Raw genomic sequence first — 16,154 nt, 5'->3', positions numbered from 1 at the left:
ACCAGGGGTCTTGGTTTCAGTTCCCCACCCCCAGCCTGCTGCCATTTTAGCCATCTGCAAAAGCAGCACATTCCCAGCTGGATCTAGGGATGCAATTGTTGATTCTCATTAGCTTCTAGTCCTCTGTGTTGCTGGTTTTCTGCTCCTCAACTGCCAGCTCGCTGCTGGTGGGAAGCACAGCCCAACTTTTGCTAATATGCATAACACCAGAAACAGTCCATAACTTCAAACTGCTTCTTAACTTCAAGAACACTTCTCCAACTGTTAAATGTATATGTATGCATAGGATTAAGAATGATTTTTCCGATATAAACGGTTAATGTAAAAGGAAATGAATGAAGTTCAGTATTCAGACATGCACACTGGTATTATTTTCACTCTCTGCCTGCACTGCAGACTGCAAGAAATGTGGATACCCAAGCTGGCTTTAAATGAGCTGCCTCAGATCCTGGAAACACTTTAAGAGCAGCAATGTGGGACTCAGCAGAGGCTAATTTACTCTGCTTCTGGCAAAGTGTCCTGCTGCCTCTCCTGGAAAGCTTCTGAGGCTTGGTCATCTAAGTGTCTGCCCGTAGCACAGGCACATACTGCAGTTAATTTGTTCCTATCAGTTCATGCCTGCCTAGGAGAATCCCCAAAGTACCGTAATACAGAATGGCTTTTGTTTTTTCAGTAGATTTTTTTTTAATGTCATTTCCACATTTGCCTTGTCTGTTAGCTTTGGTTAAGCATATTACATGTTTAATTATGGCTACAGCTATATTTGAACACATTCCCACAAAATTTTTTTTAAAAAGTACATGTCGTCTTCCCTTTGCAGTCTGACATGTTTTACCCTCACTAGATTAACTGGTACACCAGAAACTTAACTTCTTAACAAGACGCTTAACTTCTTGCGTTTAAGCTAATTGATTAATAGTAAGAATTTTCTTTCATGCTTCTTTTGTAAGTCAATTTTTGAGAGTTATGTATTGATGAAATTCCTGTTTGGACTTGTTGCACATCTGAAAATTATGTCAAATAACATGCTAGTTGATAATAAGTCTTTGCTGGAGTCTGTGGGAATTTTGCTATTGTCTAGGTACTGAAATATTATCTGAGATCCACTTAAAACTAATAGCTGCTTTTAATTAGTATTTGCTTTCCCTGCAGATTTTCACAGCGCTGCCACCCTTTACTCTGGGAATTTTTGAACGCTCGTGTACTCAAGATAGCATGCTTCGATTTCCACAGCTCTACAAAATAACTCAAAATGCAGATGGGTTCAACACAAAGGTAAGGGAAAGTCTGTTTCTTTAAGAATAACCACAAGCATTCTTATTTTCCAGGTCTTCTCATCAGAAAATAACTTATTCCCCGCTGTTACTTCTGCCTTATGCTAGCCACCGAGATTAAGATTACTCTGCCTCCTAGTTCTTTTCAAGAGATTTGGGTCTCTTGTTGGGGTTTTTGTTTTACTTTATTTAAAAAAAAAAAAAATCCTATTTTTTAAATAAGGATTTTTCTGGTACAGCTTCAACTGAAGCTGGTACTGAAATATCTGTAAACTTAGTGGTGAATTTACCACTTTCACAGGAGCTGGATAGCATCACCTTGATTCTATTTAATGTACAAGTTGTCGTTATGTTCTCTACTATGGGCCTTTTTCCACAGTTCGTATAGCTCTATTCCCATAGTTCTTTTGGAAAATAAAACTTGAATTGGTTTATTTGGACTTTGAGTTTTGAAGAGCACATTTTACTTCGTTTTGCTCTTTAAATGCTGGAAGATGCCAGCATTTGGAAGTCTGTCTTTATTCCATAACAGGCATGTCTAAATGTACTTCTGAATCAAGGAAGCTGTACAACTGCTGTGTTTAGAGGAAACTTTAGAGTACGTAAAGCTCTAGTTAGTGCAAAATGGCATTATCTGATAGTTAAAATTTGTGCGGCACAAAGTGTTTGCTGATTAAAAGAAAGAACATTTCTTAGTACTGAATCAGTCTTTTAAAATCTTTCTTTGAGGTAAATAGGGAAGGGTGACTCCATCAGTTTGCTGTATTTTGTTAAAGATCTTAAACTGCAAGCATGCTTGCTTATTACATTTTAAGTTGTTAGAATAAAACCGTCCAACTGGACCAGTGTTTTCTTATGAAAGAGCAGAAATTGTGGGAGGAAATAGATCCTGCAGAAGCTCAGGTATTTCAATTCAGGACAAACATTGTCTGACTCTAAACTACACAATGAAGTGTTTGTTAGGAGCTAGAGAGAGGTCAAGAGTTTTGGACTTCACTGACGACTTGGTTTGTTTTCCCTCAGGTTTTCTGGGGTCACTGCATCAATGCCCTGATCCATTCCATCATTCTCTTCTGGTTTCCACTGAAAGTGCTGGAGCACGGTAAGGGCTTCATTATTTCTTATGTCAGTAACTGATGTTCAGTCTTACAGAGCCCGGAGTGTTTGCAGAACAGGAGATCGTGACAAGTCCCAAGAAAATAATGCTGACAGACAGTTCAATAGGCTATAGCTGCTGAACTTGGCTAGTTATCTAGTGGCTTTCAAAACTTACTCCGATTTAACGCAATTATAATATATAATATTATATATAGTAAGTATAGTGACTTTAATAAGTGAAAAATTGAACTGCTGCGTTGCCAGAAAGTGTTACTCAAATATTGATATGGTTCTGTACAATGCCTTTTTTTTTTTGGTAGTGGGTTGAAATCTCAACATTTTACTGCATAATGTTTTTACAGCAGCTGTATTACAACCATTTGCTTTATGTCTTGTTGGATCTTTCCCATTCCGCAACACAGTGCTGTAAAATGTAGGATAAAATAGAGATTTCACTACTGTTGAAGTCTGTGGAAAAAATGAATTGGTTGGTATGGGAGTAGACCAGATGAAGAGTCAGAGATATTGGGCAAATGAGACTTTTTGTTGTACAAATTAGGCTTATTAAGTCTTGCTTTCTATGAACAGTAACGCAACTCCATGGTATTTCAGGGAACAGTAAATTCCATACGGTTCCTCCCTACCTTTATAACGTAGTTGCACAGGCAGGAAAAAGCATGGGAAATATGTTCTTTTACTGTTGTAAGAAATAGGACTAAATTACGTGAGAAATTTTGGGGTGGTGGGGAGAGAATAGTATTTATCTAAACCCGTGATTTTTTCAAAACTGAAATTTTCCTGGAAAACATGTCAGGAGAACCTTCTTAGCTCCAGAATGGATTAATTGGGGAGGAGGTGAAAGAAAATGGGAAGGGAGGGAAGATGAATGCTCCCATCAGAGGAATCATGGTAAAGAAGCTTGTGGGAGGCAGGTTCGTATTTCTCTACCTGGCTCAGTAAAATGTCAGTGTTGTATCCTCAGTGGCAGCTTCACATGGTGTCTGATGGACCATACAAGACAGGGGCTTCCCTTTCCTCTCTATGTGGACTGGGAGGTCAGTTCAGTTTTGGTGGAGAGGGGTTTTTATGGTTGATGGGTTTTTGTTTTGATTTGGGGGTTTCTCTAGTTCTCTTTCACTATTTTTTGAGAAATGTTAATCTTGACTATCTCTTCTTTAAATCCAGCTTCAGAAATTTTAGGTCGATGACTATATTGGTTACAGTTAAAGAAAAATACAGTTTTTGTTTTAGTCTTCCATAAATGTTTCTCTAACTAATTCCTAAATAGATAATGTACTTTTAATTTCAACAACTTAAATGATAAGACTGGAATGCTCACCTGTTCAAATGGTAACTTTCTGAGTTCCTTTGAATGGGTTGCTTAGTTTGCTTTCTGAAGAGGAACGAATATTGAATTTTGAAGTTTCTTTGTATTTTGAAGTGAAAAGGGATTTCAGTGCCAGAGACAAAAATGTGCTGTTCACGCTGGGAAGTTTTTAACATCTTAAGTGCTTTAGAATGTGAAGTGCACATAGTCCATGAATGGGCATTTGTTTAGCTTTAGAAATGAGTGTTCACTGAGCGTCCTGCTGTTCTCATTAACAGAAATATTCCTTTCAGGATCACTTAGCCTCCCAAAGTGGAAGGTCATAGAAATCACTGGGAAAAAAAAAGCATTAACTTACTGCATTAAAATGTAACTTTTAAAAACAAGTGAGACTTACTCCAAAAATAATTCAATTACTTAAATGTGCATTGTGATGTTGCACTAGAGCAATATACTGGCGGAGTCATTAGGTCAGTTTATTCTAGATCTATCAAAGCCAATATGTATTTAGGCATGCCTTTTTCTTAATAAACTGAGACTTCTGGCATCAGCGCGGTTCGCTGGATGTGGAAGGCTCTCTGGCGCTTTTCACCTTTTTCACTGACACTAGGGGAAAGAGCTAAGTGACTGTTAAAACTTGATGTGTATTTGTGAATAATGTGGTAAATGCTTGAATCCACAGAGTACTAGAGGAGGAGTTGGGCTAATAGAGATGGTGGTGGCTAGAAACCAAACCAGTTCCTAACCAAGTTGTCTCAGGGTTTAGCTCCTCTTGCAAAATTAGTGACTAGTCTGCTGCTGTTTCTTAGTAGTTGGGTTTCAAAAGAGAAAAGAGAGCAGGGATATAGAACCAGCAACTTCTGGAAAGCATTCACAACCTGTCAGTTCCTTGGAGACAACCACATGCAGCCATTGTAGAAAACCATAACAAGTAGCCTGGGGTAGTTGCACTGACTAAATAACATAGGTTTTTTACCCATAAGCTGGGCAGAGTATTCACTACAGAGGTCAGGTTGTTAGGGACTCTCCTCTATAGACTTAAACACTGACTTAAAAAATTTACTGATCCTTGGAGACCTGTGTGATAGGAACATAGTTAACTAAGCAGATGACCCTAGTTTAAGCATGTCAGAACTAGCTTTGCAAGTCTGGCAAAGCAGTACCCTCATAGTAGAAGCACTGTGCTAGGCAGGATGTGTTTAGGAACAGGTCCAAGGGTTTATCTTAAGCCTTTTTCATCCCTGCTGTTTGTGTGTTTTTCTAGCAATTGTCTTAAAACCTGTGAAAGTAGCAATACTTACCATGCTTGAGTAATGCTTGAAAGTTCCTGTGAGTTCGAGTTCATTTGGCATTAGCGTGGCTGTTGAGTGTGCTTTTATGGTGTTCCGGTTTTATTCAACAAGGGCTAAGAAGGACTAAACAGACATCTGAAGTATTGCCAAGGTTGACACTTTCAAATGGTAGATTAACGTGTTCTTACAGTTGTGCATGCTTGCCTAGAGAAAGGTTGTATGGAGACTGAATGCTTACTGAATTAACTTCCAGTAAGAAATTTTAGATGTTACATATATCCTTTATAGATTAATCTTTTGTGGCTTTTCTTAATTCAAGTTCTATTTCAACACAAAATCAGCTGGTGTTTACAGGCTTTTCTTCACAGGAGCAGCAAATAATGGGATCTGTTAGGAGTGTCAATAAGCAGTACAGAAGAGATAGCGAGATAAGTGACGCTGACAAACCTCAGCTCTTACAGACAAATTACACATTAGGGTCTGGTGAACACTTCCCCGTTTGCTAGGAGGGCTTCTGGCAGCCCAGACTATAGATATACACTGTATCTGAGCATTGTGTCTCAGGCCTGGCTTAGCACAACTTCTGCAGTACCATTATCTCACAGCTTTTAAAAGTGCTTTTAGACATTTTAATAGGCAAGGTTGGGACCACTTACTTTCTCCTGAAAACCTCCTTGTTATTTCATCCATTCTGTTGATAAACTGATTAACAAATGTGATATTTTTCTTTTTTTCAGATGCGGTGTTCACAAATGGCCAGGGAATTGACTATTTATTTGTTGGAAACATAGTTTACACTGTAAGCCTGTGTATCCTAGCAGATTTGAATGGTAGAATTTCTTTGTAGTTCTTCTTATGCCATCAAAAAATGGTGTAAACCAGAAAAAAGTGAACAAGTAAAATCAAATCAAACTTACATTGTGTGCATGATTATTGTTTGGTTGGTTTTTTCTCCATTCCCCCCTGCCCCAGACATGCACCAACAATATTTCTGCTCTGTCATTCCCTCATCCCACACTGCTAAGGCCCTATCTTGGTACCTAAATGGTAGTAACTTTTTAGGTGTAAAGGGGAGACTGGGCTGTGAACACCCTTTGAATTTCAGTGTTAATATTGAAGTTGCCTTTATATTTTTTCCTTGCAGTACGTTGTAGTCACTGTTTGTCTGAAAGCTGGCTTGGAAACAACTGCATGGACTAGAGTAAGTACTCTTCAGTGTCTTTCGGTTTTATTAGCACACCTTTCTCCCTTATGAGTATTAAAACAGAAAAGAAGTACTAAAAATCATTTGAGGCTTCAGTGTTTTAATTGGATCTTTCATGTAAGGATAAACTGCTAAGCTCTGTAAGTACAGTATGTGAGAGGAGAATGAACATGTCGATCACAGGATATGTGTGATGAAAAGGGCAGCCTGTCAGAAGTGGGAAGAGAACACTAAGAGTATATTGCCAACATCTCTAAATATTCAAAATTAGGATAATTTTGCATGAAATCAACATACTGCTGTAGTTGCTTAAGGAAATAAATCAAGACATGATCTTTGTGCTCTGTAGCTTTTTTAAAAATTAATGCAACACGGAAATGAAAGGTGTTTGCCCACAGATAAACAACTGGGCTTTGAAAATGCCTTTGAAGCTAGAAAAAAAAAAAACCCTAGTGACTTCACATTGGATGAGATTTTTGTTTGGAAACTTATAGTAATAAGGATGTTAGTCAAACAGTTGTGTTGATTCTTAAATATGAGTCATTTACTTGCAGTGAGTGAGTGCTCTGTTACTGGTAGGTGTCAGAATCTGGCAGGGCAGTGACCTCCAAAGAATGTGCAGGGTAGGAGGGCTCCTGTGTTGATGAACCTTCAATACCCTTCTCCCCTTCTTTCCCCCAGCCCCTCTGAAACACTGATCTTTTGATTTTGATGGAGTCCCTGTTTCTCCACACCTACGGGATACCTTGTGGAAGTCTAGTTTTCATGGCATACTAAGACACTCTGCCCTCAAGACCAAGCTGTTTTGAGGAGTCTCATCTTCTTTTACCAGTTTCTTGGAGCAGCGTGGCTTAAATCTTGTAACCTCATTGCTTCTGTTAGTTATAAAATGTTTTCTTTCATTCCTCACAGAGGAATTCCTAAGATTAATGAGCTGATGTCTGATCTAAATTTTCAAGATGAAATGCTGTCTGTATGGGTTATTTAATTAGTAGGGAGATGCTAATATTCTCTGCCTCATTCTCTCATCTGAAAATAAAATCTGGTGGGTTTTTTTGCTGTTGCTTATGCATAAGTTCTGTGTTGTATACCAACATTTTAAAATGCAAAAAGACTTAAATTAATTCCTCATGCACTAGAAGAGGATATATCCAGGTCTGCAACTGGAGGCACGTGAGCCTGTTCAGATCCTGTTATGTTGTAAATTATGTGATGCTTCCTCATCTCTCCTCTTCCCTGGGTAACTGGTACCTTCTCAGTCACTTGGGGATAAATTTTCTAAATTTCTCTAAATTTTATTTTAAAAGATACCATAATGTTTAGTAGATCTAAGTGTTCTTTAACACTGGCATTTTATTGAGGAGCTATTGTTAGGCACAGAGGAGTTGTGGTGTTTGAGAGTCAACTTTTTTCTATATATGCTTCTAATTCCTGTCCCCCTGCTTGGACCAGTGACTCTGGTCATCTTGGAATTTTGTGTTGGTTACAATTATTGTTTCAGCTGTGAGTGAATCAACACACAGAATCTTTAGTTTACTTGAGAAGTATTAAATGTACAGCATTGAGTTAAGCCTCTTCTCCATCATCGAGTGGATTGGTTACATGCAGTTTGTTCTTGAGAGTGAGTGGGACACTGCCACTTGGGAGTACATGGTAGGTTCAGCTGAAAGCTTCAAATAAATAATGCAGATAGAAAAGCGGGGGGGGGCCCTGGTATATCCAGTAGGTAGTATGGAAAGAAAGGCTTTCGTAAACATGGTAACGTGATGCATAACTAAATCCGCACACTGGAGCTGTGTGGAGTAGCTTAACATTAAGTGTTACGTCTCCAAACACAGCCATCTTCATTGTTTTACCGCACTAGATGAACTATTTCAGATAAATAGGGTGTACAGGATAACCATACAGTGTCTAGTTTATATGTGAGAGTGCCTTTATGTCTTTTTTCTGACTGTCATTCATTTAACTCATCTGATGGACTCCTGCTTTGCACATGAATTCTCCAGGGGTAAATAACAGAGATCAGTGGAGAATCATCAGTGCAAAGGTTGCTGGGGTGAGTGTATAAGGAACATTCCCAAGCAGGGCAGAGGGATATTTCTCAAAGCAGAAGCTCTTCTAAAGGAAGAGAAGCAATTCAGGAAGGTAAAAGCCTGAGATGAAGAGAGCATTGGGACAACCATGAGAAGAAGATAAAGACAACATAAAATGAGCAAAGTCTTTGCTGAGCTGGAAAGGGCAAGATGAAGAGCAGCAAAACTGAAAAACTGTCCTACCAGTGGACTGGAAAGAAAAAACAGGAGGGAAACCAGAGGGGAGTGGGTAATTTCACTAGCATAAATACACTGCCTACAAAATAAGAGTATGTCTTAGACATACCCTGCTTGCTTTATTCTTTACTGTCTTTAATTGTGAAGTCTTTAGGTGTTTGTAGCTTGGAAGCATCAGTCCAAGCTATCCTGAGCCTTTCTGTTCACTCATTAGGAAGGCTGTGGTTCAAGAGAAGAGAAGGTGGTGTCCTTTCGGGAAAGCAGTGCTGGTGCTGTTCTGCCCTTGGATGGGGCTGGCTTTTCTTTATGACGTTCTTGCAGCAGCCTTGCAGTGCTTATTCTTTGGGGAGCTGAGCACTACAGTTGCACACTGTGGCAGAGCTTTCTTGATTTCAGTCAGATCTTGACATGAATTGTCCCTAGTTCTCAGAAAAGCAAGTAGACTGAAAGGATAAAATGCCCCTCTTCCTGATAAATTTTTTTTTTTTTAAAAAAAGGTAATAATACTTCCAATCTCTTATTCACATTAAAATTTAATCAGAAAACACGGTGTGGGTATTTATTTTGGTTTGGTTGGTGGGATTTTTTGTTTGGTGGTAGGGTTTTTTGGGGGAGGGTGGTGGTGGTTTGTTTTCAGGGATTTTTTTAATCACTTGCTGGTCAGATCTCTTGAGTGAAACAGAGTAAATAGTAAAATTTGAAAACAAATCTTCCTGTCCACTGTGTCTGTACAGGAAGGGGCCTATCCTGTGTCCTGCTCATTAGCCCAGCACCTTTTAGGGTTGAAAAAAATTCCAGCTTTCTGAGAGTGCCTAGAACCGTGTTCTTTCCATCACCTCTGACGCTTTGCTGTATGAATGCTTCTACTGTGAGGCAGCCTCCAGTTGCTCCCAGCTATCTGCCAGTGTGCACTGGTGCTGCAGACTCCTTGCTTGTTTGTTTTCTCTGTCTCTGCTGGAGAAAGCTCTGTTCTCCAAGGATGCTCAGTGCTTCCAGAGGAGGAGCAATATTCTCTTTTCAGAAGTTAGTCTGTCTCACAGTGGGCAGAACACAACACTCAGATGCTTCGGTTGTCAGACATACTGTTCAAAAAGTCACCAAATACAACAATCTAATAGAAAGTATAAATCTGAGACCTAAACACTGTGTCCACCACAGCAAGCAGTATGTGAATTCATTCCCATGTTCCTAAACCCACATGTAGTTAGTAATTAAGATTTATGCAGGTACCTCTCTGAATTGGAGCCAAAATCATCAGCCATGGGAGTTGTTGGCATCCAAAAACACTGGAGCCAATAATGAGCTCAGTTGCTTGTTACAACTGAAAGTACTGATTCCATCCACTGCAGTGTAAAAGTAAAACAGCTTAAATCATCCTGAACAGCAAAATAGTTTGGGTATGTAGGAAAAGTGACTTTCTTTAATGCAACTGAAATGAAGTCTGTGCTGGACGTGTTCTTGGTCAATTCAATACTACTTTTATTTACTCTTAGTGAGGCTATAGACCAAAGACCCTGTAAAGAAGTAAACTGCATTGCATATCTGTAAATCACTTAGGGCACCTTTTAAACAAAAAAAGCAACGCTGACCAGTAGATGTTGATTGTGGTAGTGTACTATACAGCGCTGAATCTTCCTCTGTGAAAGGTGAGTGGTGTACACGGCTTGTATGCATACACTCTGCCATGAGGGATTTGTCCATGTGAACTTTAACCTGAGCCTTTGAAAATTTCTACCTTGATGTATGTGTTGAATCTGGCATGTGTGCAATGGGAAGCAGGAGTTAGATGAGAGAAATTAGAGTTCCAAGGGAAATCTGATGAGTTTTGGAGCTCCAAGAAAGTCACATTGGCTGAGAAGACTATCTGTCTGCCCTGTTGTGAGGCAAGGATTAAAGAGAACTGGTTTATGCTGTTTAAACAACCTGTGCTACTTGCCTGAAACCAGATGTGGTAGACAGGCCTGAGCCTGACCAACAGAGACCTGAACAGAGAAATATCTATAGGTTAGGTGGACTGAATAAATGCCCTGTGTTGACTCTCCTTCTTTACCTGCTCTTTGACAGTTCAGTCACTTGGCCGTCTGGGGAAGCATGCTGCTCTGGCTGGTATTCTTCAGCGTCTACTCGGCCATCTGGCCCACGTTTCCCATCGCACCAGACATGCTGGGGCAGGTCAGTACGAACGCTCGGCTGCATGGTATGCTGCTCAGCACAGCACCCCGCTGTCACCAGTGCTGCTGCTTCCGGAACACTCGCACGATGCTTGGAAAGGAACTGTGCTCTAGTAAGAGCACTTGTGCTTTGCTTTAACCATTTTTTTTGAATCCCTGGATTCATTTAGCTTAATCTCCTCATTAGAAGAGCTCTTTCTTTTTCTCCCAAAAAGTTACATCATACATGATTATTATGCACTGTAGATTCTGTATGACGATTCTCAGTTCACTTGGATGGCAGTGAGACTGGCTCTTTCATAAGCGCTTTCCCAGTAAGACTTTGTGTTTGACAAAATGCCCGGTAGAAATTCAGTTTATTTGCTTTGGGGTTTTGGTTTTTTATTGTGGGTTTGTTCTTGTTCAAAATAAACCAGAACTTACTCAAGTATAGGATGGGATGGTCAGAAGCAGAAGAGAAGCTGATATGTTACTAGTCCCTTCATGATACTAGAGGAATTTTGGGTTGATTTCTTCAGTGTCAGCTGAGTTTCAGGTGGCGAAGTTTTCCCTTTGGTATCATTATTTCAACCCGTGGTGAGATGATGGAGTCACAAGTCTGTCAAAATCACTCAAGAGCCTTGTCCATATTTAAAATAGGGGGTTACCATGAACAAAGAAGGAATTAGTAAATGTATGGTGAAAAGTTATTCTGTACAAGTGGAACTGCTGTCAGAATGGCCAGAAAAAGGTATTTTGTAGTAAGTTTAGAGTTTTCTTTAATGCAAATATATTGTTCGTGGTACAGAAAGAAAAAAGCAAAATAATTTTTACAAAAAATCTAAGCATATTTAACTCATGTCACCCTGTGTACTAGGAAATAATAATTTAAAAAGGCAAGTGTTGGCAAGCTGATTAGAGATTTTTAAGGTTACTTTCATGTCTTTACTTGACAAGAGCAGTCAGACATTATTTTGTTACTGTTCTGCCCTAATACATATTTTATCATCTTGTGCTAAAACACAGGGGATAATGGAGGCTATGGGAGACTTTCACAGACAGTTTTTTACAGCAGAGAATGACAGCTGACAGGCTGGGATCAGCAAATAAGTGACTGACAGACAAAGCCTCAGTCCTCTGGTAGTATTTCATGGTGATCTTTGTGTTTCACATGCACATACAGCATCAGTAGCTCTAATTCACATTTTCATATATTAAGCGGAAATTCAATCTGAATATCACGCAGAGCCACGAGCTACTTGTCCTCTAGAGCAGACTTGTAATGCTGCCTTTAACATGTCAGCCTTCTAAAACACAAACAATAGGGCAAACTGTTCCTTTGTACAAGGTCAGGCTATCAGCTTTTGCTTGGTATTGCTTTTTTTTTTTCCAGAAGTAGCTCCCATTTTTTAATGGCAACTGCAACAAAATTCATTTTGTGTTGGTTATCAACATTTGCTCCAATATAAACCACAGGTCTCCGAACAAAAGCTTCATGTTAATAAGGTTTTTGTTTTGCTCAAATATGGTTTTTGAAAGTGTTTCTATTTAAACTTTGGTTTTATGCTCTGGTTTTCTGACATTATGACTTGAGATGTGGTAGTAATATCTTGCCAAGATTAAAATAATCTAATGGACTTTTTTAATGGAGAACACATTTACTTTGAGTGTATAGTCTAGTACTCGTGGAGCTGTGTCCCTGGGTCAATAATCATCAATCAAAGATGTTAAGGGTTGTTCATCATTCTAGAAAGACACTTTTTGTATACGAGCAGTCAGAAATAATCTGTTGTATGGCTTTTGGAGGGGGGGAGGGGCAGAAACAATACCATTCTATGACAGTTTTCTTGTATTTTTGAGAGAAGGAGCAACAGTGGAAGAGAGTGGATTTTATTTCCTTTATCCTTTTGTAAAATCAAGGAACACTTTCAAGGTGAAGGGAACTTGCTTACGACTTGCATTAACTTACACCAAGTCTCTTGAGTAATCAATTGCTGTCATAAAAACAGCTTATGGTGAAATGGGCTGGGATCATGCTAGGCTCTGGTTAGTAAAATGAATTGCCTTGCTGCTTCCCAGACTTAAGCTATTCCTTTACTCCTGTTATCTTCTTTTCTGTATTTACAAGTAATCAAGGTATCTTAAAAGCAAAGTGAGACTGTGAAAAACATCCTTTTATTTTGGTTTTCAATCTTGCTAGTATTTTTATCTTCAAATAAACTGAACTCCAGAATATTTTAGATGCTCATATTATGTGAATCCAGTAGCACATGAAGGGAGCTGTTTTTTTACTGTAATACTCATCTAGCATCTGTGCCAGCCAGGACTTTGTGCTATCGGTAGAAGGCATGGGAGGTGCAAAACATTTTATTCCATCCATTCATCAAATCTCAGCATGGAGCCTTGCAGACATTAAGTATGTGAAAAGGTGCTTTGTTTCTGCTGGGATTTATTAAACCATTTTCACTAACTGTTTTTCTTTTGCCCATTATATGTTGAACATTATCACAAGGAAAATACAATTTTTTTCTTCCTTGACAGCAAAGGGAAGCAACTTTAGTTGTTATTTGCTGTGAAAGAGTCAACATATTTCTTCTGTTTCCACTACAGTGTTCATAATAGAATACATGTAACTTAAGAAGACCAAGCTGTGATAAAAGTCTCAATAGTCCTTAGTAGATGTTTTCCAATAGTATGACATCTGGTATTCTGGAAGTAAAAATTCTGGCTGTTTTAGGGCAACCTTTTCAGACACACAAATAATATTTTCCTTTAATAGTATCAGAAGCAATAATATAAGACCAAGGAAACCCTCTGATAGCTCTTTCGGCTTTGTTGAGTATTTGTATTTTTTAAGAGAAGTCCTTTCTGTGTTTGCTGAGAGCAGTGACACTAAAAATCAGTGCCTATTTTTTGGTCTTGCCTTTGGAGCCAGGATACTTGTACAGGAGCTGACTGGTTTTGAATGAGCACTTCCAGATGACAGCATTTTGTACAATATGTAAATCCTTTCCCATGTTCCAGTAGTTATGACTTACCGCTACAGACTGTTGGAAATAAGTAGATGCCTATGTCTTTAAGAAGTGCTACTCACTTTGATACTTATTAATTAAGAGGTGGTACAGAAATGTAGCCGCTCTAAGGATGAGTGCACCTTTTTAATTATCCTTTTCCTAAACTTGAGGGGCTTGTTGTTCATAACCCAGTCGTGTATTGTTGACCAGCATGTTAGCCGTAGTCCAGCCCTCATGCAGTCTTGGGTATTCTCTTTGCCTGGGGAATGGGGATTTGGTGCCTTGAGTGGAACGGTGAGTAATAACATTTGTGCTCATTTCTTGCATATGTCGTACAGGTGGTGTGAGTGAAATGCTGATCATGTTCTTTTCTTGTATGGGTTTCTTCATAGGAATTGTAGCATAATTTAGGTTTATGGGAATAAATTTACACTCTATGGGATCAAAGTCTGTATGCAGGTATTTCTACCCATGCGCACACCTAGATATGTGTACCTGAAAGCATGTGTATGTATACAACAGGATGTTATATGTGTGTATGAAAGTGATCATGCTTTGAGTCTTGATCCAGACATGATCCAAGGTGCAGAACAACAGCTATCTTCCTTCCCCATCCCAAGCTAAAATTTCTAGTTTTTTTAAGGGAGGGTGGGGGTGGCAGGCAAGGGGTGTTCCCATCATCCCTCAGAAACGTCTGTTACTGGTAGTGGATGAAGAGAGGACTACTATTGAGCAGTATCTGTTTCCCTCATTTTAAGTGGTATGTTGTCTCTGCCCCATTAGTTGTTGTTACTATTAAGGAGATGTTTTCAGGAGGATTAGTATCAGTCACATTTTTTCAGCTTGGAGGAGAGGGGGTAAAAGAGTGGGAGTTTGGCTGGCTTTGAGAAATCATATGTTGCACTTAATCCGAAGTGCAGGTTAGTAATGTCTAGGTTTTCACACTGCCGCTTTGTGCTGTTATGTGGTCATATCTCAGAACTGGGGTTGAAGAATCATTTTGACTTTGGAACCCATTATTTTTGATCTTGGGATGTATTAGGAAACCCTTTCTCATCTGAGGCCTCCAACTCTCTTGTGGCTGGAGGTATTGAAGTTGGAGCTGCTGCACTTCCCAGTTACTTTTGTATAACTGCGGTTGAGAGGAGACTCGTCAAAATCACTATCCAAATTGCTGTACCAGCAGTTCTGCTTCTGCATAATGGGAACAGCTACATGTAAAAGCTACTCTAATGCTTTCACAGCTCTAATGGCAGGCTTGTTTTTTGTTTCCTGGTGCTGCCCACATCTTTGACAGAAGATATTTTTTTTTCCAGCTAAACCGTCAGATCGTTGCTAGGTTATTTGTCTACTTATATAAAAACTTTAAAGGAAGTTGTGCATCTGCTTTACCTGGATTAAGGGTGCTTTTTAAAAGATCCCAGTATTCAAGATCTTAGGTTGATTCCATGTAATGTGTCACTAGCAGGACTTATTCATATTCATGGTTTGTCATGAAAACTTCCATCCTGCTTTTAGCAAAGCTTCCCATTCTTCTCTGTGTATGCCATTAGCAAGACAGGTTCACCCTAACTATTGCACTAGGTTGTTTGCTTTTGAGGGTGGGAGGTGATCTAGAGGGTCTGAAGGACTCTGGTTGCGTGGACAGTTTAGTAGCTGACCTTCTGTCTGAAGCTCTCTTAAATCTTGCTGATTCAGTTATTGACAAAGTGTGTCAGAAACCTGCATGGTTTGGAAGACTTGGAAACAACATAAAACCAAAGAAAATCCCAGAGGAGAGACAATTATCACTATTGTAACATAATAAACAGGTTTCATATTACTGCTCTTGCAAATCCACACTGAAATACTGACAGCCTAATGTACATTTTTTTGTGTTTTCCTGAGTATTTTTGCCTTTTTCTCTACATTTGAATCTTTGTCCTGAGGTCTCAGTTGTTGTTCTTTCTGGCTTCTCACTTTTCTGCAGTTTGGTGCTAGTTAGAAAATTGGCTGTTCTGATTGTGGTTTGTTTGTCTGCAATCGTTTGCACATTACATTGTGGTGTCAATGTTTTGGTCGGTGGAAGTGCTTCATCCAGCTGTTAGGCAGAAATCAGACTTTGCCTGCAGATTGAGGCCCTTAATGCCTGCTGATTGTGTTTGGTTTTATTATTATGCACAGCAGTCTCCATGGCACTTGATGTGGTTTTGGAACTTTTTCTGCAATTTTGGACTAGACTCTGAGCAGACAAATTAGACTAATGAAGCATGCATATACTTTTAAGCATCTGTTGAAGGAGTGGGTTGGTTGTTTTTATGAGCCACACATGGCTTTCAGAAATGCAAGTCTTCTAGATCCCTGGCGTTGTGTTGTTCTATGTCATGCACCAGAAAGATGAAAATATTGAGATAAATGGAAATAAATATTTTAAGAACTCCTGAATGTGAAACTAATAGATTAAACATGCTTATTTTCTGGAGGCTAACCCTGCAAAACATGCCACTTTACCTATTTGGCAACTCTGCAGTGAACCTATCCTGAAT

General features: G+C 39.2%; 1 protein-coding gene across 2 annotated transcripts in view; it reads left to right on the top strand.

The window, feature by feature from the left end:
- ATP8A2 (ATPase phospholipid transporting 8A2) overlaps positions 1 to 16,154 on the top strand; it is a 300,975-nt gene that overhangs the window by 186,097 nt on the left and 98,724 nt on the right. For both annotated transcript variants that reach the window (XM_075083904.1, XM_075083896.1), the window contains 5 exons: positions 1,153 to 1,275; positions 2,298 to 2,376; positions 5,729 to 5,790; positions 6,136 to 6,192; positions 10,530 to 10,637. In XM_075083904.1, the coding sequence (XP_074940005.1) occupies positions 1,153 to 1,275; positions 2,298 to 2,376; positions 5,729 to 5,790; positions 6,136 to 6,192; positions 10,530 to 10,637 (429 nt within the window). The remainder of the gene's footprint in view (positions 1 to 1,152; positions 1,276 to 2,297; positions 2,377 to 5,728; positions 5,791 to 6,135; positions 6,193 to 10,529; positions 10,638 to 16,154) is intronic.

Source organism: Phalacrocorax aristotelis, chromosome 1 (assembly GCF_949628215.1).
Source record: "Phalacrocorax aristotelis chromosome 1, bGulAri2.1, whole genome shotgun sequence".
Classification (NCBI taxonomy): domain Eukaryota; kingdom Metazoa; phylum Chordata; class Aves; order Suliformes; family Phalacrocoracidae; genus Phalacrocorax; species Phalacrocorax aristotelis.
The sequence above is the reverse complement of the archived record's forward strand: the minus strand, read 5'-3'. Positions and strand labels throughout refer to the sequence as shown.